General features: G+C 40.1%; 3 protein-coding genes across 5 annotated transcripts; 1 reads left to right on the forward strand and 2 right to left on the reverse strand.

Annotated features, from left to right (window-relative positions):
• Window positions 1–271: 271 nt before the first annotated feature.
• LOC146461608 (uromodulin-like) lies at window positions 272–5164 on the forward strand. Its single transcript, XM_085086477.1, has 4 exons — window positions 272–629; window positions 2101–2256; window positions 2816–2950; window positions 3589–5164. Exons 1-4 carry the CDS (start codon window positions 305–307, stop codon window positions 3960–3962), a joined length of 990 nt encoding a protein of 329 aa, XP_084942603.1. The 5' UTR covers window positions 272–304; the 3' UTR covers window positions 3963–5164.
• A 715-nt stretch (window positions 5165–5879) lies between these two features.
• LOC146461609 (Golgi-associated plant pathogenesis-related protein 1-like) lies at window positions 5880–19789 on the reverse strand. 2 transcript variants are annotated; one of them, XM_085086468.1, is made up of 4 exons: window positions 19697–19789; window positions 8142–8341; window positions 6579–6839; window positions 5880–6158 (listed from the first exon to the last, which is right to left on the reverse strand). In XM_085086468.1, the coding sequence occupies exons 2-4, from the start codon at window positions 8329–8331 to the stop codon at window positions 6130–6132; spliced, it is 480 nt and encodes a 159-aa protein (XP_084942594.1). In that variant the 5' UTR covers window positions 8332–8341; window positions 19697–19789; the 3' UTR covers window positions 5880–6129. The 2 variants fall into 2 exon arrangements, with proteins under 2 accessions (XP_084942594.1, XP_084942595.1); XM_085086469.1 differs by lacking the exon at window positions 19697–19789 and adding an exon at window positions 12196–12304.
• Window positions 14891–24940, reverse strand: LOC146461610 (Golgi-associated plant pathogenesis-related protein 1-like). Of its 2 annotated transcripts, none has more exons than XM_085086466.1 (4): window positions 24809–24940; window positions 17259–17458; window positions 15988–16248; window positions 14891–15463 (listed from the first exon to the last, which is right to left on the reverse strand). In XM_085086466.1, exons 2-4 carry the CDS (start codon window positions 17446–17448, stop codon window positions 15432–15434), a joined length of 483 nt encoding a protein of 160 aa, XP_084942592.1. In that variant the 5' UTR covers window positions 17449–17458; window positions 24809–24940; the 3' UTR covers window positions 14891–15431. The 2 variants fall into 2 exon arrangements, with proteins under 2 accessions (XP_084942592.1, XP_084942593.1); XM_085086467.1 differs by lacking the exon at window positions 24809–24940 and adding an exon at window positions 19697–19833.

The following is a 24940-nucleotide window of genomic DNA, read 5'->3' on the forward strand; positions in this document are numbered from 1 at the left end:
AGAGTTGTTGTTTTGGTTATTAAGCCAATTGCTTTTTTGACGTTTTCGTTTGTTGCATGCTGAAGCTCGTATTATAACTAGCTGACAGAGCCCCTTTACCCGATACGCAAACAGTCTGATTTGTGACAGATCTTATTAAAACAGTGTCTTCGATAAATTTCACTTAAATCTATTTTTGCTTCGTTCTTTCAGATTTTTTCCAAGCGTGTTGCCCGTTGCTATCCATTCGTAATAGTCTAATTTGTCTTCAGGCTTTTAATCACGGACTAATAACAGCAAGGAATTCGCCTATCTTATTTGACACATGACCGGTTACCGGCGGCCAATCATTTTGGTCTTCTTCATCACGTGTGATTTGATCGTCACCATGATCAGTGCTCAGCATTGTGGGAAGGCTGAATCGTCACAGTATGGCAAAATGCTCCGCGGTCATGTATTCAAAATAGTGAAGACCGCTGGACGCCCTTGGGAATGCATGCGGGAGTGCGATGCAGATGACAAGTGCCAAAGTATAAACTTTGTCATATCCACTGGCAAATGTGAGCTGAATAAACGCACAATGCAGGCCAGGCCGGAGGATCTTGTGGGAGACAAAGACCGTCTTCACATGAAGCGCTTTTCTAAAAGAGGTAAGTGAAGGACTATAATGCGCATGCGTCAGCGGTTGAGGTCTTCTGAGAAAAGAACCGTGAAATCAGTATCAATTGTTGACCAAGCAGTACTCAGTAAAATGCGTTGTCTGATTTTTTACAGTTGCTCTAAAAAGAATCAGTTTTTCCACCATTCGTTGCCCAGAAGCCTTCAATTCACAGTTTGTTGAAAAGAAGTTATTTCTTTTAATTTAAAGACAGCAGAATTCTTCTGACCCTACTGTTGATCACGAATAAGAGAATACTGTATTCACTGAGGTAGAGAAATCTCAGCTGAGCGAACGAACGGTTCTTGCAGGCCGTATAACAATTAATCGTATATCCGACTCAGTTTTATTCCTGAGTGAAGTCAAAACACCAGCAACCACGCCCGCACTAGTTATAGAGCATACATGTACATGCTGATTGTGTGAAACGAGTCTACTTCGTAGCTGCAGGCCCGTAGCAGGGGGAGGGGCAGGGGGGGCTTGAGCCCCCCCCCAGAATTTTTGGAAGTTAAAAAACGATGTGCCAAAAAATGATAATTAAAACAGATTAATCTGCACTGATCAATCAGTCTTGAACTCTGATGCTGCAAGCGCCTTTTCACAACCTTCAATAATTTGTTTACTACCTGTCAGTTTCTTTCGCTAACAGTTTGTTTTTATATACACCAGCAACGAAGGCACTCCTACCTTGTGAATCGAAAATAAGAACCAATTTGGATCGAAATCAACCAATCTCAAACCGTGAAAGCTGTTGAAATAAACTGCTTGCTTTTTAAGACACCCGCTCATTGATAGCAATATAAATGCCCTTAGTTTATAAAAAATTAGTATTCGCGCGTTGTCGAAAGCTACACAAATATGTCCTCTCAAGAGCAAAATTTTCCTACAGTCGGATTCTCACTGCCAGCTTCCAAATTTAAAAAGAGGAAGAAAAATTTGTCCTCGTTTGTTTACTTCCTCCGTCAAACGAGAAATAAGGAATTTACGCGGTAGTCCGCGTAAAAAAAAACACTGCAAAGAAATGTACCAAAAGGTGTGACGCAGGTGCAAAGTTATTGATTTGCTTACTAAATCTACTGCTTTTTATGTTCTCGTTGCATCTTAAACTCCCTAATCTGTCTGTTTTTTGGGGTGACGGGAAAGGGGGGGGGGGAAGTAGTTTTGTTTAACCATTTTGCTCAGCCCCCCTAGTTATTTTAGCCTTGCTACGGGCCTGAGCTATACATTCGCGCTTGGCGCTCCTAACTTCCACGCTATGTATTCCGCTAGCGCGTTACACGAGTGTTAATCTACATTTAGGCATAAAGGATAAAAAAAAAAAAAAAACCTGTATAGTTACATAGTAGGCCAATTCATCCATTTTCTGAACGACCAAAACCAACCAGAGAATTACAAATAAGATTCAAGTGAGGCGGGATTGGCTGATGCCCTTAACCCTTTTGTATATATGACTTCCTTCCCAGTCCCCCTCGGTTCTACTCGTGAGTTGCCTGCCTGGTCCTGCACAGAGATAAAAAGTAGCGAAGGCGCACAAATGGTCAGTGGTAATTACTGGATGCATTCATCCATCACTCCAGGAGAAGTGAGCTTGGTTTACTGTGACGTCAATTTAATCGATGGTGAGTTCAGTCCTTCAAGTGTGGAGGGTAGTTTTTACGACTGAGAGAGGATATATTAAGTATAGGGTGGTTACCGAACAAAACAGGGTCTAGAAAAACTAATTTGATAAGGTACAGTAGAGAGTGGCGGAACCGCCACACCGTAGAGGATAAGGTTGAGACTATGAAGAAAAAAAACTTTCATAATTAAAAATAAAATCGGAGTTCGCGTGTTGTTCCCTTTAGAAAGTCCAGGTCACTTGCGGTGGACCGTAACATAGAGTAAATAGATGTAAGCAGGTAATTTAAGCTTTAAATCATCCGATTGAGTGAGAACGAGTGGGCCTACAATAGACTAGCATCCCATTCAGACAGGAAGCAGCAGTAGTTCTGTAGGATAATTTGCGGGCCTGTACAATACTCTTCTCGTAATTAAACTGAAGGTGATGGCGCATTAAGCGCCGCGCCGAGTGCGACCAGTCACGTTACAAATTTAACTTAAATTACTCGAGCTTTGGTCATTCTTTGGTTTCTAGCTAATTGAGACTATCTTGATTAAATTTTCTTCTTTTGTAATCAGATAAGGACGAGTGCAAAAGTAAATCGACATATAGTTGCCATAGCGACGCGGTTTGCCAAAATACAGTGGGCTCATACAAGTGTGTTTGTAAAGAAGGCTTTGGCGGAGACGGGAAGACGAGCTGCATTGCCTTAGGTAAGTAATTACACCTTAGTTCCAGAGAACAAATAAACAAGATTTTTAAAGTTAAGCATGGAAAAGAAAGAGATTTATTCATTCAAGCCGGTTCGTTTTCTTAAGATTGCCGATTTGAACGATGAACTTTTGCTTTAAATTTTTACGCTTTTTCTTGTTCTACTGGTGTGGGGGAAAGGCCGTCATGTTTTGGTCAAAATAGTCAGAAAGATTAAACAAACATAACATGCTTTCAATTTTAAAATTTATTCTTACTTTAATGGAATTACCATGTTTCCACCAATAGCGTAATGCCATTATTTGGTTTACACTGCACACACAACCTAGAATTCACTGATTCACTCTGACGAATGGCTAGCTCCCGCAAACACATTTTTTAAATCTCCTTACGGTGATAAGTTTGCTGATCATCCCAGTTGATTTTATGTCCGTTTTCTCACCGACGCAGCACCACGTCACATTTTGTTCGGAAAACATTGAAGCCCTGAACTTAGGAGTTACCCTATTGAAATAAAGGTTTCTTATCTTATCTTAACTAAATAATAAGTTCAGCCTACGCACAGACAAGTCCTGCAGCCTAATTGCCTTTTTTTTTTATTCTTTTGATGGGTAATTTGTCACTATCTTTGATCTTGTAGACTTGTTAGCAGGTTGTACCGGGTACAAGTGGTTAACCGCTGCCGATAGACACCGTAATTACTCGGCGCCTAAGATCCTTTGCGACCGTAACGTGATCAAACAGAAGGCCTGGTACCGATTCGGTAACGAGTCTGGCGTCCAGATGGCAACGACCTGCATTCCTTCATACCACTGTAACACGCATGCGCCAGGTTGGCTGAACGGAACGCATCCCGAAGTGCATGAGGGGATTGTATCAAGACGTGTTTGTTTTCAGTGGTCCAAAAAGTGCTGTTACTTCAAAACTAACATCAGGCTTAGGAATTGTGGGTCGTTTTACACCTACGAGCTTGGTTCTACACCCGGGTGTTCCCTTCGCTATTGCGGAGAATGAGAAATGTACGTACAAGAAGAAGAACTCCCGAATATCGTTTTGCAATGTTCAATAGGTTGACTGAAAAGGAGCTACTGTGGGATTTCAGTCACAGACTAAAACGTTAGAACCACCAGTTTATAGTAGAATCAGTAATGGCTCCTGGTAGAATACAAAGAACTCTCATAGGAACGCAGTATAAGCTACTCGTCGATGGATATGGTTACACTTTAGCTTCATTCACGCGCCCACAAGTCAGAGCCATCTTGTAGAAGCGTTACAAACAGCACCATAGGAAAGTACTGCTCAGTAGCTTTGAATGATCACACTTTACGATTTCATCCACGGACTCTAAAGTTACAACCATAATAAACAGAACGACATAAAGTACAGCACATGCAGTAGCTTTAAACGCTTCAGAATTCATCAAGGGACGCAAAAGATAGAACCACCTTGTACAGTACAGTAAGCAGCACCAGAAGACAGATTTTTATGTACAAAAGTTTACGACATAAAATTAAAAACCTCTACACGTTTAAGGAAACCTCCACTCTCGGCATAAATTAACCTTAAATTGTTGAAAATATGGAAAACATGTAAATAATAGTTCCGTGTAGGACAAAACACGATGTGATTGTCGCCTATTTTCGCTTTTAGATTTCCCTGGCGCCGCCATTTTCGATTTCATGACGACATACGGTTGCCCAATTGTTTCACACAAAAGAACTTACAGTTAAGGGCAAGGGATTTTATCCGAGTTTTGTCGTCCTGTAGTGTTGATTTAGTTTGACAAAGGAGTTAGAATGCCATGTTAAAGTTCCCACGGAATTATCTTACTACTGAAGAAAGAATTGCTTCGTGCTTATTAGAATGGTCAAATTTTCAAACTTCATCAAGAAACGCAAGTGGTGGAACTACCTTGTAAAGCATAATAAATAACACCTCAAGAAGTACTTCCCAAGAGGCGTTCAACAGGTTTATAACAAAAATAATATATACTGAGGAAAAACAAATTAAATTTAAGCAATAGCCCGCCATTTTACAGTTATGTCCTTACTAACTTGGTCTTTGAATGGAAGTGAGGTTGTTTTGGTACAAACCTAAGTGCTTTTGGAAATATAAATAAGTTAGTAGTTAGCATAAGAACATGATTTCCGGCCATGTGAAAAGCAGTATATCGAAGTGTGTCTCTCTCTTCACCATGCTGTATAAATGGCTACCGGCGACGTACTATTGGGGGTACCCTGCGGTGGACTAGCATCCTACCCAGAGGGGGGGGGGGGGAGTACCTATTTTCCTTGTGGCTTTATGCTACAGTAGACGTGCATCTTTCAAACCCCTATTTTCATTGGGCCCTGATAACCTGCAGCTGCATTGTTTTTTAGGATTGGGAGCATTGTTCTGTTGTTCGTTCTTTTGTCCTCTCGACCAATCATATAAGACATTGCAAATGGCGCAGGTCGCCCTTGACGCTAGAGAAAATGAGTTTAACTCCGTTCTCGTGTCACTTTACCTGTTAAGTAGTATTGGTGTGGCGTGAACGAGTGGTAAATAACTAAGGGGCTTAAAAAAAGACTCCGTTGAAACAATGTAGAACAATATTCGACAAAAGTTAAAAGAGTTTAATGAAGAAAAGGGCAACAATAAACATGTTAAATTCAACAGGAACGCAATATATCAATAGCTGAGAATCAAACAAGAGTGATTTTAATGTCGAACCTTGTCGATTCAAATTCAAGGGAAAATTGTTTTGAGAACCGGCTGCCAGAGCGCGTGTGGGAGTAGAGCAACTCGAGCAACGAATATCGACTTCTAATACACTACTTACTATCGTTGTTAGCTATTAGTACCCCCCCCCCCCCCCTGTTATACCCTGCTGAAAGAAATTTAAAAGAGAAAAAAAATGGAATGTATAAGACAGTGCACAGCATGTTATAGTGGGGATAAGATACAACAATTATCGTTCACCAGTTTGTTTGGTTTTTTTTTTAATCTTCTTCCCAGCCTCACAGCAGCCATAGCTTGGCTTTTCATACACCTTATAAGCCCACAAGTAAATAAACTAAATAAACTTGTAAGTGAAAAATAAAAAAGATTAATAAGTGAGTGATCATAAGCTGTTTTTTGCGTTTAATAGTTCCTGTGCGTGTGAGTAAATCTTGTTTAGCGGCTCCATTCTCCTCGCTGTTTATAGAATGATGCAGCCCCTTTCTTCTCCTGTTGATATAAGCACAACGTTTCTATTAGTTGTGGTACTTTCCGCGAAATGGAGAGGAGCCCGCGCGCGGGGTGGGGTTAAATAATTTCTGCCCTTATTAGCATCTGAAATACTCTTCATTATTTGGTTTCCCGACATTTTAACGAATCTTACGTTTTGCCTATGATCGTATATTCTAGTCGTTCTTCACACTTGGTCACACTGTTCAGTTGACCTTCAACCATGTAAGATGTCGCAAACGGTACAGGACGCCCCTCACTGTTAATTCTCGACCCACCCTTTACTTACGACTTTAGCTCCCCGCTCAACCGCCACCTAACGCATAACACGCTCAGACACAACCAACGAGCCTCAAAACGAAACCTACATCTCCTTTTTACAACGCCGCCAAAAAAACTAAATAAGGCTAAGTAGCTTACCACTCTTTTCTCCTTTAGTACCCTTGGGTTTAACATTCTTCGGGTATTGACCCATGACGTTCCCCGCAGGGGTATATCGGGCCACCACGAACTGTGTTCCGTTTCCCTCGCCAGCTTTTGCAACGCCCATTTCTTGAGACGCTACCCATACTACTTGAGTGAAATGCCCCGTGCCGCCAAAGTTCCCAGGGTTTTTGAAGTTGTAATCCTTGACCTCGTCGTACCACATCTGCGTGGCTTGGGCCCCAGTTAATTCATAACCTACGTTAGACAAAGAAAAAACCTTTTATATTTCGACGATCTTTCAAGTTATTTTACCCTGTTACGAAAGCTAAAAGTGAGAGAGGATGGTCGGGCGAAAAGAGGACTGGGTGGATAACGCCGGGCGGTGAAATTACAGTCAACTCTCTCATAGCGACCACTTCTCATAAGCGACCACCTCCCGTAAGCGACTACTTCGTGAACGACCGTTTTGTTTCTCAGTTAAATACTGTTTCAAGAGCTCTCTCGTAAGCGACCACATCTCAAATTCTTAAGGAACCAAGACCACTTTTTAGGCCAGAAAATTGACATATTCTTATTGTTTCTGGTAAGCGACCACCCAACATAATCACGTATGATCGTTAGTAAATCATTACTCAGAAGTAACAAAAGTTCAATTTTAAATGACGCTTCTCCGGACTGCTAACAGATAATAACAGTTTACAGACAGAAAAGATGGCTATAATTAGATCCGTAGGTCACCCTTAATTGTTACATTACAGTGATCTGTTCCAAAATGTTATACAAAGTTTCATCAGAAGAGTGAGTAGATGTGAAAAAATCGAATAAATTAGTTTCTATTCGTCTAATTTTAGCTGTTAATATTTTTATGTAATTAATTAATCAATCCAGCATTAGGCTTATTTTGTTGATCTTTCCCGTAAGCGACCACCTCTCCTGAGCGACCATTTTGTCGTGCGCCAAGGATGGTCGCTTTACAAGAGAGTTGCCTGTAATCAAAGATTTGTTTTTTCTAATGCCTACTTTAAGATGGAGGCCATGTGATTATTGAGAGATAGTTCATGCGGTTATACAAGAAAAGCTCAGTTTTAATTACGCTTTTACTGGGGATCCACTGAATGAGATGTATGTTTAGAAATCCAAACTAATGAGATCCAAGCGTCTTATGATAGGCAGCGCAAAGCGTCCCTTACCTTAAATCCTTACCTAAACACAAGTAATTCCGTCTAACGTCTTATTGGAATGATTCTGTGTTTCAAAATGGGTTGGTTTTGGGGGGGAGGGCTAGTTTTTGGCCGGAACTTATTTTCGGAAGTTGACGGTATGACATCACTTGTGGAAGTTTGAGCAAACTTTGAACTTAAATAGTTGCAGCTTAAATGCATGCTCTTGACAATCAAGTCAGTTTTCAGCTCCAAGTTGTGAATTGCTAAGTCTCATTCTCGCCCCCACCATTCCCCTCCCGTCCCCCCTCGTCTTACACATAGGCGTCCACATGAATCCTCTACATCCCTTGCACACAAGTTTACTCAATGTTTCGTTGGATAGGTTTCCACATACCAGAAGCGAAAGCGAGATTCTCTCCATATTCGCCAGAGCTGTTTTCCAGCTTGTTGTTGCGTAGCAACTGTTTTGCCCATTTGTCGGAGTCAGCGGCGAGTTTTGAAGACCATTTTAGCGGTGGGGCACCATGCTCGGCGCGAAATTTGTTATGGGCCTCAAGGCACTCCTTTTGGAATTTGTCTGACATGATAGATTACCTTTGTAATAAAAAAATATCAGGAATTAGTTATTTGAAGTTTATAATTGAAGAAACTTGGTCAAGATGCATATCCATCGGACTTAACAGAGATCATGCAAATCGAGTCAAATTATCCACGTACGTTACTCTGTCATGCTAAAATATTATGCTTATTAAGGTAACCATAGTGTTACTTGCTTATTATTAGTTCATAACAAGGATTATTTCTAAAACCAGATTATTTTTAAAATTGGATTTTCTGCAATGTGTGTCATTAAACAAGAAGTAATATATCAAACACGAGGAAGAGTGTTTCCTCCGATTTCCAAACACCGAGAAGTAGGTTGGAAAAACGAGGTGCAGCCGAGTTTTTTTTAACCAACTTCGAGGCGTTTGGAAATAGGAGGAAACACTCTTTCGAGTGTTTGATATAGCTTCTCAAAACTATTGATAATTCTTGGAGAAATTCGAAGCAAAAGTTCACAAAATTTTATGATAATTAAGATCACATTCCCAAACCTCCTTCACGGTAGTGATTTCCTTTGTTTTCTCTTCATGAATTATTAATGAGTTTGAGAAAGGCTCTTCAAAATGCTCTTGTACTCTTTCTGTACAGTATAATAAACAAGTAACCACTACAGCATGCCTGTCCAAGTTGAAAAAAAAACTGGATATAAAAAGCTACTCTGGCTGCTAAATTAACTGCACAGTAAAACTATCAAGTAGAGCAAAACATGCTTGTGAAATTAAGACAGAATTGGATTCAAACATTCCTCTGCCTACGAAGCTGGACTTGGCCGCATAGGGAGCAAAATTCATCTGGCCAGATATGGAGTATTGTTCCTTTACAAAATTTATTGTTGGAATAACAAAGGACTATTTTTTTCAGAAACAATACTAACTCAGGAGAACTTCGTGAATTTTGCTTTCCCAGGTTCTCTATTTTCAATTTCCCATATCCCTGTCAGATTAATTCTCTGGCCGTATCCCTAAAACATTTCGTTCAAAGATCCCGTAATGTCCCGTTAACGTCAGGCGTCATACCTTTTGTCTTTTTTCACGAGCAAGTCCGTCAATTTTCTTGTGAACTTTGCGGACAGACAGATAAACTTGCCCCGTTAGGCAAATACAGTTTGAATTTTCACAAAAACATTTTCACAGAAATTATTTCTAACCGGATGTCCATATTTTGCGCAACGTTGCCCCAATTCAAAATGGCGGCGAAATCGCGCAAGCGGTTTTTAGTATCTTGATTTGTTTTTGTTATAAACATATTTTATTGTCGAAGTTTGCCCTAAGAGTAAAAAAAACTCATCGAGAGGGCTCACTTCGAAAGAACATTGAATTAAACGTATCAAACTTTGGGTTGACTTTTTGGGTTGACAATAGGGCACATTTTCGCTCCTTTTATGGTCTTTTTCGTTTAAGGGAAAGAGCATTTATTATTCGTAAAACAAAGGTTGCGACTACCGAAGCGTAGCCTAATCACCGACCGCAAAATTCAAATATCTTCGTTAGCGACTGTAGTGTTACAATGCCCCCTTTGGGGTAGTAGGGTGCGAAATCATTTCTTGAGGCAGAAATAATCTAACAGGAGAGGGTTGGGGAATTTGGGATATGAAGAGTCAGGTTCACTCGTGCAATTTATTGTCTCAAAACTTCCAAGAGTTTTTGTTCAGGCATTTTTAAACATGGAAACTAACCGAGTGTTTGCAAAATTGTCAGCTCTAAAAATAAACACACAGTTTCCGGCCGAGAAAATTTTCAGAAATTTTAAAAGAAACACCTCCGGACAGATCAGCCGCTAAAAATCCGACGCGCTATCATGCCTTCCGCGCTAGGGCCTGTAGAGGTCAGAACGTTCACTACCACCACTATCATAGAAAACGGTAATAGTCGAACAACCCCAAAATAATTTGTCTCGATTGCGATGAACTAAACAAAACTGAGTCATAAAGCGTTATTCCTTGAATTGCTTTCAAAATTTGCGCCTTATGACGCTATTGTCTTTTATACTTTTCCAATTCGCAACGTGCACTAATTCATGCACAGTTCAATTTAAATTCACTCACGAGTCGCTCAACATTAATTGTTACCAACGCCAACACATACGCAATACTTACAACAAAGGTTTGCTTTGTAAAGTTCGGCATTATAGAACGTTGAATGTAACAGTGAAAAAAAGTTAATATCTCTAATGGCTTCCAACTACCGCCGCTGTCATAGAAAGTCGTAGCAAATTAGTACAACGCCCATTATTACTGTCACGATTGCGATGGGAGAAACGGAAACTGAGTCATTTAGCCTTGTTCCTCGTAGCGCTTTCAAAGTTTGCGCCATTTTCACGCCATTGTTCCGTTCGCTTTGAGCAATAAATCGTGCAAAACTTTAACTTCCGTTTACTCGCGAACCGCTTAACATCAATCGTTATCCACGCGCCCGCATGCGGAATACTTTTACACATAAGTTTATGTTCTGACGTTTAGAGGTTGTCTAGCAGGAAAAAATAATGAAATCATTCGATCGAAACAAGGTGTAAGAAAATCGGTCTGTTGGTTACCAATGCTTGCCATAAGAGTTTCAGTTGCTTTTAATTCCGTGCGCCACTCTTGACTCACACTCCAGTATGCATTTAATTGTTAGTCTTATTTTCAGCAATTTATCGAGTTCAGGCAACACAATCTTCACAAAAATATGGACGCGCACCAGCGGACGCGCACGAGAGAAAATGCGGGTCACTATCAATGACAACAATAAAATCTCTCAAACAAAACAAGGTGCGAAAAAGTCAAAAACTTTGATTGCTTACGGTTTGCCGACTGGTCTTGTTGAAAAACATTACGATATTAAACTATCAAACATTCAGAATATTTCATTAAATTACCCCGAAATTACTAGCGACTCGAAAGATTTCTTCTGAACGTCTTTACGCCTGTAACGGTCTTACGGTTTTACAAAATGACTTTAAATTTTGAAATTCAATCAATTTTAAGTGAAGTTGATTACAGAATGGGGCTCAAGATCAGCCAAAGTTCCATACATTAACTGTAATTTTAGTGGTATTTGCTTCATCCCTAACCAGGGTGGCTTCACAATCAGTGGAAACGTCTTTTGCCAAGTCTGTCGTCACAGTTAAGGGTGTTATCTGAAGCTATGATCGTTGCGAATTGAAGAAATACTTCTACGATCTCAAGAGTCACGCGATATGACTTTCATAATCCACAGTTTCAACTTCAAGTCAGGAAAAACATTACCACCATGATAAAATCACTGCTCCGAGTTTCTATTTTGAAGCTCAAACCAACGTTTAGGGTATTTTCGAATCAATAATAACAAGAAAAAAGGTCAGTAGGTCTTGCGCAGGTTAAAAGGCAAACACCCTTAACGATCTTAAAAATTTTAACCATCTTTTACCGAGGCACAATATCTTCTATCTTCTTCACCCAAGGCACAATACAATTAAACTGATTTCACTAAATCTCCAAAGTTTTTGCCAGCTTTCAGAGATATATAAGTCGCCTCGTTAAGAAATTGAAACTGGGAAACGTTTGAGAAGTTTCCTTTCATTGACCATTCTTATCGTGTTCATCTAAAAGTGAGTGATAGTCAGTCAAACCCAACCCTTTAGCACAAAAGATAACATAGACCTTAATCCTTCCATTTACCGAAACTAACCAAAACTTTCCTTTTCTGGACATATATTCTTTCCAAAAGTTCGACTTGGACACGCAGAACTGCTCGTTTCAGCAAACATGAAACGCGGCAGACATAAAAACCTTCAGGCTTTCCCGTTTCCGGGAAATACCTCTAAAACAGTGGCTACGGGATACTTCTAAATTCAATAATATACTTCTAAAACAATGGTACGCATACCTCGTTCTTTAAGCGTGATGCGGGGCCTCGCCTATAACTCGTAACTTGCTTGCGGCAAACAACAAAGAGAATGTGTTTATACCTCTTTCTTTAACCTTGAAACCCCGTAGCCAGGTAGCTAGGTAGCCGCTTATTCACTTAGCCACGTAATGAAAGAAGCGAACAAATTTTAGTGACATAAATGTAATTTGAAATATCATTTTATTTACCTGTTCAAATGACGAGTTCGCTCACAGAGCGTTTTCATCTCCTTGGCGATTTTTTTTTTTTTTTTTTTACGGCAAATGGATTTCAGAAACGACTATTAGCAAATATTGAAATGGGAAGAAACGAACGACTTAAAGTCAGTCGTAAAGTCAGCTCCCAGCTGGCTTGAGTAGAGCACTGCACCGGCATCGCAGAGGTCATGGGTTCGAATCCCGTTCAAGCCTGAACTTTTTTCAGGCTTTCTTTTCGCATCTGCTTAAGTTGCGTAGTAACTGCGAGGATCTTTCTTCTATTTGATCTTTCATCCTTAGTTCAAACTATATGTTTCATATATTAACATTTACTTATTCATGCTTCACGGGTATATTACGAACTCATAATATGATCAGCTCCCAGTTGGCTTAATAGCTCAGTTGGTAGAGCACTGCACCGGCATAGCAGAGGTCATGGGTTCAAATCCCGTTCAAGCCTCAATTTTTTCAGGCTTTCTTTCTGCAACTTCTTAAGTTGCGTAGTAACTGCGAGGATCTTTTTTCTATTTGAATTTATAATCAGTATGTTTATTTAAGGAGGTTGTTTTCAATTTTAATCGTATTAAATTTATTAGTATTTGAGCGTCAGTTGACAGTCAATGAATAGTCGAATTCACCAGAGTGCTGGTTGTTAGTTGTAGGATCATTTGCGGGCTTGTACAATACTCTTCTTGTAATTAAACTGAATGTGACGCCGAGTGCCACCAGTCACCTTACCACCAGTTTGATATGAAAGTAAATTTAACTTAAATTACTTGAGCTGTGGTCATTCTTTGCTTTCTAGCCAATTGAGACTATCTTGATCAAATTTTCTTCTTTTCTAATCAGATAAGGATGAGTGCCAAAGTGGGTCGTTTTACACCTACGAGCCTGGGTGCTCTCTTCGCTATTGCGGAGAATGAAAAATGTACATACAAGAAGAAAAACTCCTGAATATTGTTTTGCAATGTTCAATAGCTTGACTGAAAAGGAGCTACTGTGGGATTTTAGTCACAACCTCAAACGTTACCAGTTTATAGTAGAATCAGTAACGGCTCTTGGTAGAATAGAAAGAACGCTCATAGGAACGTAGTATACGCTACTCGTTGATGGATAGCTTCATTCACGCGCCCACAAGTCAGAGCCATCTTGTAAAAGCGTTACAAACAGTACCATAGGAAAATACCGCTCAGTAGCTTTGAATGATCACACTTTAGGATTTCACTCCACAGACTTAAAAGTTACAACCACTGTGTTCAACATAATAAACAAAACGACATAATGTACCGCTCATGCAGTAGCTTTAAACGCTTCAGAATTCATCAAGGGACGCAAAAGATAGAACGACCATGTACAGTACAATAAGCAGCACTACAAGACAGATTTTTATGTACAAACGTTTTCGACATAAAATTAAAAACCTCTACACCTTTAAGGAAACCTCCACTGTCGGCATGAACTAACCTTAAATTGTTGAAAATATGGAAAACATGGAAATAATAGTTCCGTGTAGGACAAAACAGGATTTGATTATCGCCTATTTTTGCTTCTACATTTCCCGTGCGCCGCCATTTTGGATTTCATGACCACATACGGTTGCCCTATTGTTTCACACAAAAGAACTTACAGTTAAGGCTAAGGGATTTTATCCGAGTTTTGACGTCCTGTAGTGTTGATTTAGTTTGACATAGGAGTTAGAATGCTATGTTAAAGTTTCTGTGGAATTATCTTACTACTGAAGAAAGAATTGCTTGGTGTTTATTAGAATGGTCACATTTTCAAACTTCATCAAGAAACGCAAACGTTGGAACTACCTTGTAAAGCATAATAAATAACACCTCAAGAAATACTGCCCAAGAGGCGTTGGTAATATATTAGTACTAAGGAAAAACAAATTATATTTAAGCAATAGCTTGCCGTTTTACAGATATGTCCTTACTAATCTGGTCTTTGAATGGAAGTGAGGTTGTTTTGATACAAACCTCAGTGCTTTTGAATATGTTTAAAAAAAGGGAGATTTAGAATTAGAACATGATTTCCGGCCATGTGAAAAGCAGTATATCGAAGTGTGTGTCTCTCTCTTCACCCAGTTGTATAAATGGCTACCGGCGACGTACTACTGGGGGTACCCTGCGGTGGACTAGCATCCCATCCAGGGGGGGGGGGGGGAGTACCTATTTTCCTTGTGGCTTCATGCTGCAGTAGACCTGCATCTTTCAAACCTCTATTTTCATTGGACTCTGATAACCTGAAGCTGAATTTTTTTAAGACTGGGGGCATTGTTCTGTTGTTTCGTTCTTTTGTCCTGTAGACCAACCATAAGACGTTGCAACCGGTGTAGGTTAGCATTCATGCTACAGAAACTGAGTTTAACTCCGTCCTCGTGTCACTTTTCCTATTCAGTAGTATTGGTGTGACGTGAACGAGTGGTAATAAGGGGATTTAAAAAAGTACGTGTAAAACAAAGTAGAGCAATATTCGACTAAAGTTGAAAAGAGTTAAATGAAGTAAAGGGCAACAATTCAACAGGAACGCGATATATCAATAACTGAGAATCAAACAAGAGTGATTTTAATGTCAAACCTCGTTGATTCAAATTCAAGAGGAAATTGTTTTGAAAACCAGCTGCCAGAGCGCGTGTGAGAGTAGAGCAACTCAAGCAACGAATATCGACTTTTATTACACTCCCTTTAACGGCTTACTATCGTTTGGCTATCAGCACCCCTCTGTTATACCCTGTTAAAACAGAAAAAAGGGAATAAATAAGACAGTGCACTGCTCCTTATAGTAGGGATAGGACGCTAAATTTTCGTTCACCAGCCTGAGTTATTTTTCAATATTCTTCCCCGCACCCAGTAGCCATTGCTCGGCTTTTCATGCAGCTTATAAGCTCACAAGTAAATAAACTAAGTAAACTTGTTAGTGCAAATAAAAAGATTAATGAGTGATCAAAAGTTGTTGTTTGCGTCTCTGTGCGTGTGAGTGGATCTTATTAAGCGGCTCCATTCTCCTCGCTGTTTATAGAATGATGCAGCCTTTTTTTCCTCCTCCTGTTGATATAAACACAAAGTTTCCATTAGTTGTGGTACTTTCCGTAAAATGGAGAGGAGGGCACGCGAGGTGGGGTTAAATCATTTCAGCTGTAATTAGCATCTGAAATACTCTGCTTTATTTGGTTTCCCGACATTTAACGAATCTTATGTTTTGCCTACGTTTGTATATTTTAGTCGCTCTTCACACTTGGTCACACTGTTCAGTAGACCTGCACATTTCAAAAGCTCTATTTTCACTGGACCCTGATAACCTGCAACTGCATTGATTTTTTTAGGGTTGGGAGCATTGCACTGTTGTTTGTTCTTTTGTTTCATCGACCAACCATGTAAGACGTTGCAAACGGCACAGGTCGCCCGTCACTGTTAATTCTCGACCCATCCTTCACTCACGGCTTTAGCTCCATGTTCAACTGCCACCCAACGCATAACACGCTCAGACACAACCAACGAGCCTGAAAACGAAACCTAGATCTTCTTTTTACAACGCCGCAACAAAAACTAAATAAAGCCAAGTAGCTTACCGCTCTTTCCTCCTTTAGTACCCTTGGGTTTAACATTCTCGGGGTATTGACCCCTGAAGTTCCCTGCAGGGTTATATCTGGCCACCACGAACTGTGTTCCGCTTCCCTCGCCAGCTTTGGCCACGCCCATTTCTTGAGAAGCTACCCATACTACTTGAGTGAAATGCCCCGTGCCGCCGAAGTTCCCAGGGTTTTTGAAGTTGTAATCCTTGACCTCGTCGTACCACATCTGTGTGGCTTTGGCCCCGGTTAATTCATAACCTACATTCGACAAAGAAAAAAAGCGTTTACATTCCGACGACCTTTCAAGTTATTTTACCCTGTTACGAAAGCTAAAAGTGAGAGAGGATGGTTGGGGTGAAAAGAGGACTGGGTGGATAACGCCGGGTGGCCACTAGATGGAGGCCATGTGATAATTGAGAGATAGTTAATGCAGTTATACAAGAAAAGCTCAGTTTTAATTGCGCGTTTACTGGGGATCCACCGAATGAGATGTATGTTTAGAAATCCAAACTAATGAGATCCAAGCTTCTTATGATAGGCAGCGCAAATTCTTACCTAAACACAAGTAATTCCGTCTAATGTCTCATTGGAGTGATTCTGTGTTTCAAAATGGTTTTAGGCCGGAGCTTATTTTCGGAAGTTGACGGTATGATATCACTTGTGGAAGTTTGGGGAAACTTTGAACTTAAACAGTTGCAGCTTAAGTACGGTGCCTACTAATACCGAAGGAAAAGCAGATCGTAGCAAGGGTTATTGAAATGCAATAAAGAAAATTGGAGGTTACCGCGCATATTTCAGAGATAATTAAGCAACAACATTTCTAAAAAGCGCCAAAATATAAAGCAATGTATAACACTTTTTCTTAAATTGAAGATTAATATCTCTGAAAAATGCGTGGTTACTCCCAATTTTCGTTTGGGATGCCAAGAGCACTTGCTAGGTTCTGCTTTCACCGTATAGTTTTAAACTGCGCAAAAATATTCCTGTATTAGTAAGCACCACCCATAGGAAACCCGAGTATCTTGAGGTGCCCAGAACGTATGCGCAGTAATAATAGTAGGCACCGTCCTTAAATACATGCTCTTGACACACAAGTCAGTTTGCAGCTCCCAGTTGGGAATTGTTTAAGTTCCATTCACGCCCCCTACCATTCTCCTCCCCTCCTCCCCCCCCCCCCCCCCTCGTCTTACACACAAACGTCCACACGAATCCTCTACAGCCTTGCACACAAGTTTACTCAACATCTCGTTGGATAGGTTTCCACACACCAGAAGCAAAAGCGAGATTCTCTCCATATTCCCCAGAGCTGTGTTGCAGCTTGTTGTTGCGTAGCAACTCTCTTGCCCATTTGTCTGAGTCAGCGGCGAGTTTTGAAGACCATTTTAGCGGTGGGGCGCCATGTTCGGCGCGATATTTGTTATGGGCCTCAAGGCATTCCTTTTGGAATTTGTCTGGCATGATAGATTACCTTTGTAATGAAAAAAAATATCAGGAATTTGTCACTTGAAGTTTATAATTGAAGAAACTTGGTTAAACAGAGATCATGCAAATCGAGTCAAATTATCCACGTACGTTACTTTGTCATGCTAAAATATTATGCTCATTTAGGTACTCATAGTATTACTTGCTAATTTTCGATCCTCCTTTGCAAGTTAGTTCATAACAAGGATTATTTCTAAAACCAGATTATTTTTAAAATTGTATTTTCTGCAATATGTGTCATTATGTAATGGGGAAAGGCTCTTCAAAATGCTCTTGTACTCTTCCTGTACAGTATAATTAACAAGTAACCACTACAACACGCCTGTCCACGTTGGAAAAAAAACTGGATATGAAACATTAACATTAACTAAATTAACCGCACAGTAAAACTATCAAGTAAAGCAAAACATGCTTGTGAAACTTAAAAGAGAATTGGATTCAAACATTCCTCTGCCTGCGAAACTGGACTCGGCCGCATATTATTTGTCCTCGGAATTTTCTCGTCTGAATTATTTCCAATCTTGACCGCATGTTATCCTATTAAATATATTAATATACTTACCTGAGGAAAGTGCATTATTCCCTAATCTGATTATTTCGTACCCAAATAAATATACCAGCTCTTCTTTATATAGAAAGCCCGCTTTTTTAAAGGTATTATAAATAGAAGCTTCCTTCCGTTTATTCCACTCTGTTTTCTGTCGTAAATCCAAGGGCTTTTTTGAGTTATATTGTTCTACTCCGAATCTCTTTGTATATGAGTGAACTCTAAGCCATAATGAGACGAGCAGCCACGTAAGACTCGATATTGTGGCATAATAATTAGATCCATCCTTGACTGTTGCTAGGTAGTTTGACTTCTACAAGGCAGCCTCTTCCCAGTCCCGCTCTTATTATTCTCTCCCTCACGTGTGCGTATCATGCACACATGCCTTTCACACAAAATATTTCTATAGCTTATCTACACGCAACATTTGTTATGCAGTCAACGGACTATTTTTTTCAGAAACAATACTAACTCAAGACAGAGCTTCGCGAATCTGGCTTTCCCAGGCTCTTTATTTTCAATTTCCCATATCTCTGTCGGCCGTATCCCTAAAACATTTCGTTCAAAGATCTCGTAATGTCTAGTCTGAAATGTCAGTCGTCTCCTCCCCCTAACCCGCAGGGGGCGCGGGACATTTCAGACTACCGTAATGTCCCGTTAACGTCAGACGTCATAACTTTTGTCTTTTTCACGAACATGTCTGTCAATTTTCTTCTGAACTTTACAGACAAACAGATAAATGAACGCACTTCCCACTTTCCACCAAACTTGCTCCGTTCTTAATTTAATCGGCAAATATAGTTTGAATTGAATTGAATTTTCACGAAAATTTTTTCACAGAAATTATATCTAACCGGATGTCCATATTTTGCGCCACGTTGCCCCAATTCAAAATGGCTGCGAAATCGCGCAGGCACGTATCGCCAAGCGTCTGTTAATACGCACTATTCCGGATTTTTAAAATGGAAGCAACTTGAATTGTTAGAGAATGGCTGCTGAAATAATTTCCATACCCTGAGTAGCCGGCCACTGGTTACGTGCCGAGGACCGAAGTTATCTCAAACGTACTCTGTCGGATAAGGGGGCCAGTTTCTAAAGAAACGTGCTGGGCTGCGTCTCATGCGTCCGTGGGGAGTAGAAACGCATGTTTGGTTTGTCAACGTTAGAGCTGAAAAATTTACCCTAATTACCAACTTCGTTGATAAACCAAACATTGGTTGTCTGTTGGAGACTGTCATGTCTAATGGATGGATCCTATTGCACGGGACGCCCAGCAAGAAACTAACGACCCACGAAATCAAATGAACAACAAAGATTCCTGGCGCGGTGCGATGAATTCTATCTCGTTTAAGGCCGAAGTATGATGATCATGATGAAACTGTTGTGGATATATCATGTGATTCAGTTTACTTTTGCAACTATGGATAAATTCCTATGTTGCGGCCATTCAAAGCAGTATTTTTAATTCCCCTGCTCTGTTTTTTTTTTCTTCAACTTTGGGGCTTTTTTCACCTTCAAGTCTGTCACTACTGTGTGCAAACTTAGACGGAGAAAAAAATTAGCGCAATTAGGTACATCGAAACAAGACGCAATTTGTGAATGTTTTTGTCCGAATTTCTGTTCATATTGTTAAGCAAAGCTTTGCTACAATATTAATAACGAAGTTCTCGAGCTTACCTCAGTTCCGTCCTTAGAGGTTTCACAACGATTCTTCGAGCTCAGTTGGCTGAGAGAATTAAAATAGCGCAAAGTACAGCGATTATGGCAGCAATTACCGCACGAACATTAAAGGTCTGTCTAAGATTGCGGGTTCACTTTGATTTGTGGAAATTGATTGGCTATCAGGGACGGAAACGAGGTCTCATTTTTCATGTACGAGGAATGTATGTTAATCAATAAGAGGATTAATCACAATAAAGATTACAGCGCACGCAATGATAAATAACATAACAGACAGTAGCCAGACAAATTCGGAAAACTGAGCTTTCAGAGTTAAATTTGATTTGGCTGGTATTGCGGCCTGTTAGTTTAGTAAGACTGGGGGAAAACATTAAGGGTCAGTTATTAAAAGACAGTTTAGACGGTGTTTAACAAAACCACGCTCTAAGCCATTTTCAATTTTGCCAACAATCAAATCTTAACATTGTCTACTGTCGACGGTATCAAGAAGCCTTACTGATTGTCTTAATCCGGGGCCTAAGTTAGACTCTGTTTAAATAACTGGCCGTAAACATTTGTCGAGATAAGGGACTGGTCATTATGTATTGCCTGGGTCGAGGGGGTCGCCGGATTTTGGTTTGAAACCAGCTTCAAATATCTGATCTTCCCTCAAGTGGCTGTCGTAGTTTCATTTACCCTCAAACGGACACTAAACTTCCCCGCCCCACCCCTCTCACCAGTTCGCTCCTCAACACACCAGGTTCAGTAAATCCTTTTCGTGATATCTTAGGTTTATAAATTCGCTGAGTATTGCATGATCAGTATGTTTGAAATTTTTGGCCACAAAAGACAACACTATTTTTCAAATGCCAACAAATTTTGCCCATAAGTTTACCGTGTTTAAATAAACTCCAGGTCTATGTTCAGACAAAGGCAATGTAAATGCACGATCTCAAAACCCGTCGAGCTAAGGAAGTCCCTGATGTCAAAGGAAACTCTAATCTAATTAATGAAAACCTTTGAACAACGTTATTTGACTTACACTTGGTGGTGCTTTCTTTTCTTACTACGCATGCGTTCTGCGCATCTTGGGATATGGTCGTTTCCAAATTTGGGACGGTCCCAACTCAAACAAAATATTTTGGCAAGGGTTATGACTGTGTGGGAAAAGAAGATCTTGGCAAGGGTTGTTGGAATCCAAATACAAAACTAAGGGGTCATGACAAATTTGGCAGAGATAATTAAGCTTCAATTTGGAGAAAAGTCTAGTGCCAAAGATTGTCATGAATTTCACAGCTTTTCAGAATTGTTGTAAAAATGCGTGGTTATCCCCTAGTTTTTCTTTGAATTCCAGTCAGCCTTTGCTTATAAAATCTATTCTCGGCATTACAACCCATTACAAGCCGACTGAAACCTTCCAGTACAACCATTTTACCTCGTGACACTCACCGGGGGGTGTTGGTGGTGGTGGCTGGGGGGGGGGGGTGGGGGTGGTGGCGACGGTAGGAGAGGTTTCATTAAAGGTTAGGCTATCAGACGTCTACAAACCAACGCCGTAGAAAATACGTTCATGGAGTCACTCTCCAAATTTAAAACACGGCTTGAAACTCGAGGTTAAATCCGAAACACCCTGTAGAGCGAACACTATCTGAGGTCACCTTTGCCGGAAGGCAGTCGGCACTACAACAACAACAAATAACTCACGAGAAAATCCTATCATTCGTCACAACATACCACCCAGGAATGCCTGACCTTATTCAAATACTGACGCAAAAATGGAGTTTAATCCAAAATCAGCCACTGCTTGAAACCATTCTTTATTTATTTTTAGTAACTCACGGCAACCACAACACCGCAGAGGGAAGATGGGTAGGTCTGTCAAGAAACCTTTTGCCAAAGATTTTTATTTATTTGACAGCTTTTCAGAATTGTTGTAAAAATTCGTGGTTACCCACAATTTTGGTTTTGAATTCCAGTCAGCTTTTGCTAAGATCTGCTTTTCCCACATAGTCATAAACTTCGCGAAAATACCTCTGTATTAGGTTCAAGTACTTTCTCTTGACGTGACGAAATTTTTGTGGTGTAGTACGGGGGATGTGAGAGTAAATTACGAAATTTGTGTTGTGTACTACAGGACGGAAGGGGGGAGGGGGGGCTTGAATGACGTGACAGTGAATATTCATTCCCTTTCTAAGCTTGACAGACCCAATTTAGTTCCTGGATAGTACAGCCACTCAAATTGTACAAGTTGAACGAATTGGAATGAATCGCGAACTTGCCAAGTACGGTTTGGTAATCGGTGTATTAATCAAAACCATTGCAATTTCATCGAATGTGATTGGCTCACAAACTGCTCTATTTTGCACTAATTATCCCGCAAAGTTGTAATTGGAGAGTGTAATCAGACAGTTCTATGAGCCAATCACATTAAAAGCTCTGCACTAAATCCACCGAATCACAATAGTGATTACAGTTTCTATAGCAACAGTAATTCACAAGCCTTGTCAAAATGGCTGTCAAAGTTTTTCCTCCTTCATTTCCAATTGTATTTTTTTGTTACATCCATTTGTTGTCGGAAATTCTCATGGTTATGATTAATTGGTAACAGGACTTTGTTTCGTCTGATTCGATCTGTAATCATACGAGAAATCAGACTCGACCCTGCTGCACTGTGGTCACTCGTATGAATCAGTAAATAAATAAATAAATAAATAAAAAAAAATCGAACTCCACTCAATCCTATTACCATTATTAATATTGCCGGAGTGAAATTATGCTGTTGTCACAACTGGATATCAACTTTTAGCCTTGCGGTCAGATTTTTCCAAAAGACATCTGTCTATCCATATGCAAAACCTAAGACCATTTGTTTTGTTTTGATTTTCAAGTAACCTCTTAGGCCGCTGGGTATATTTCTGGGTAATTCCTACAAAATAAATGCGTTATTAAGTTTAATTATTTAAGCAAAAAGCGTAAAAAATGTCTAAAGCAAGTTGTTGACAGGGCGAATATTAAAGTTATCAATCTGGTTTATCTTTCGGGCTGAAACCATCAATTAATTTTTCACGAGCTAAAAGTGTTCTGAAATTAAAAATCACATCCATCAAGACTGACTGAGCCCCAAAGCAACGCCGGAGGTTCTTGCGATCCTAGAATTTTCAGAAAACGACACACGTTTCTTTAAGGAAACACATCCAAGCCTTTCAAGATGAATATGGTCCAGTCGCTTGAACAGCTTTCTTCAGCAAGTGGAAAGAAAAAGAAAGCTAAAAAACAGCAATTTAACGACGGCATGGTGGATGCTGGCGATCGAGAGGCGAAGAAACCGGCACACACAACAACTGGTTTGGTGGTGGCTGCAATGTACAACGTACTTATATTTGCTTATGCTTATTACACGAAAAATTATTTGGTGATGATGCTGATTATTGCAATATGGATGGTCTGAGGTTTCGGTATGAGCTTTACACAGACAGTGGCTGGTTACAGTGTCTGCGTTCATCAAACAGGAAGATAATTATAAGTACTACACAGAGGCGATTTACAAATGAGTAGACTCAGTTGAGATGACTTGAATCTTTAGCGAAAAAAAAGAACGCTGAAATCCGTTTTCTTGGTGTTATGGTTTCAGCTTGATTTTGAAAGATTTTCGCAATTTTTGCGGTGAGGGTAAAAGTAGGAATGGGTTTGCGGAATGGCATGGACATCAAACAACGAAACAACAGATCGAGGATTAGAATATACAAGCCTGGAAAAAAACATGTCTCATCGCTGCATTGATTAGGAAAAAGTGAGGGTGAAGAAATCGATGAATGACTGTTTATAGTTCTTGCATTCAAGGAACTATGATTTCATGTTCAACTTGCAACTTCCATCAAATTGACGTGAAAACAGGACATGCTCTTCAATTAATTTATTTCCTTTAAATTATTCGGCATAAATCGTACTTCGCATAATTATGCCATTCTGCGTGCCATTCCGCACTGAACTCATTCCGCCCTTTACCCTCACCGATGGTTCGAAGACCACAAGACAAAGGTTTCAACCGGATTCGCTTCATGGCACTCACGAATTGCGACTTCTTGGTAAATTGTTTGAATTTGTGTTACTAGCTCATCTTTGAACATTAAAGCTAAGGTGTGCAAGTGTACAAAGTAAAAGAACAAGACCTATGCTTGCAGTTTCGACAATTTCTGGAACAGAATACGACAACACGCCTGCGGGTACACAATGGACAAATAAAGGATCGGCGAGAAATTGCTTAAGACTCTAAAGGGGGCCGGCAACCAGAATATTAAAGCAAAACAATTAAAATGCTGTCTCCTGTTTTCCCAAGTTCCCAGTGCAAAATCCGAAATTCTGAGGCTATCAAGGTTAGGTGTTCACCGAAATGAACTGTTGGGTGCCCCTTACTCCTGTTAATAATAAGCACTTAAAAAGAAACGCTTAGTGAAAGCTAATTTACATGTACCGATTACTGCAAATTACGTTGCAATTTGTTTACTAAGTAAACAGGAACATCCTGCAGTTTAGCAGAGCCGGCTAGTTTTAATGGAGTCCTGTATGACAATACTAAAATAAATACAGAATCACGTTACCCAACTGACAAGAATGAAGAAAACGGAATAAACAGATATAGAAACTAACTTAGTGCATCAAATAGCGTCTAGCCTGCTTCTTAAACTTACTTAATTCATCGCTTTTCCTTATGCTCGATGGAAGCGAACTGAACTGACGGTTGCTGTTTATGCGAAAACTACCCTCAGACATTTTGTAGTCTTTACCAGAGGAACACGCAGTAGATCGCGGTGTCTTGTGTAACAGCTATGAATTCCCGAGACGTGTTGATCACGAATAAATTAAAAAAACAAAATGGACTTCAAGTCGTAACGGAGCTTCTGATCAATTTATCGGCCAATTCCTGGGTCTCTTTTCCTGTTGGTGTCGCGCGAGGTAAAAATCAACCAGACCTATAAACATCTGTAGCACTTCCACATATTGGCGATTTTCACCCGCTCAGGCGCATTTTCTGTTTATATTGGACCAAATAGGCCCGATTATTCGGTACTTGCACTGAAGTGAGCCTTTGTCTTAATAAACAGTCTCAAGAGCCAGTTCTGACACACTCACCTTCAATTGTCTGCCGAACGCAGCTTTGTTGCTGTACAGTTTAACAGAGTCCAGAGAATGCAAACAAACAAATGGATACTCCTCTGCGCAACAAATATTTTGTATATTCAGGGATCGCATAGCCGCAGGGAG

Source organism: Pavona decussata, unplaced genomic scaffold (assembly GCF_977016875.1).
Source record: "Pavona decussata unplaced genomic scaffold, jaPavDecu1.1 SCAFFOLD_195, whole genome shotgun sequence".
NCBI lineage: Eukaryota > Metazoa > Cnidaria > Anthozoa > Scleractinia > Agariciidae > Pavona > Pavona decussata.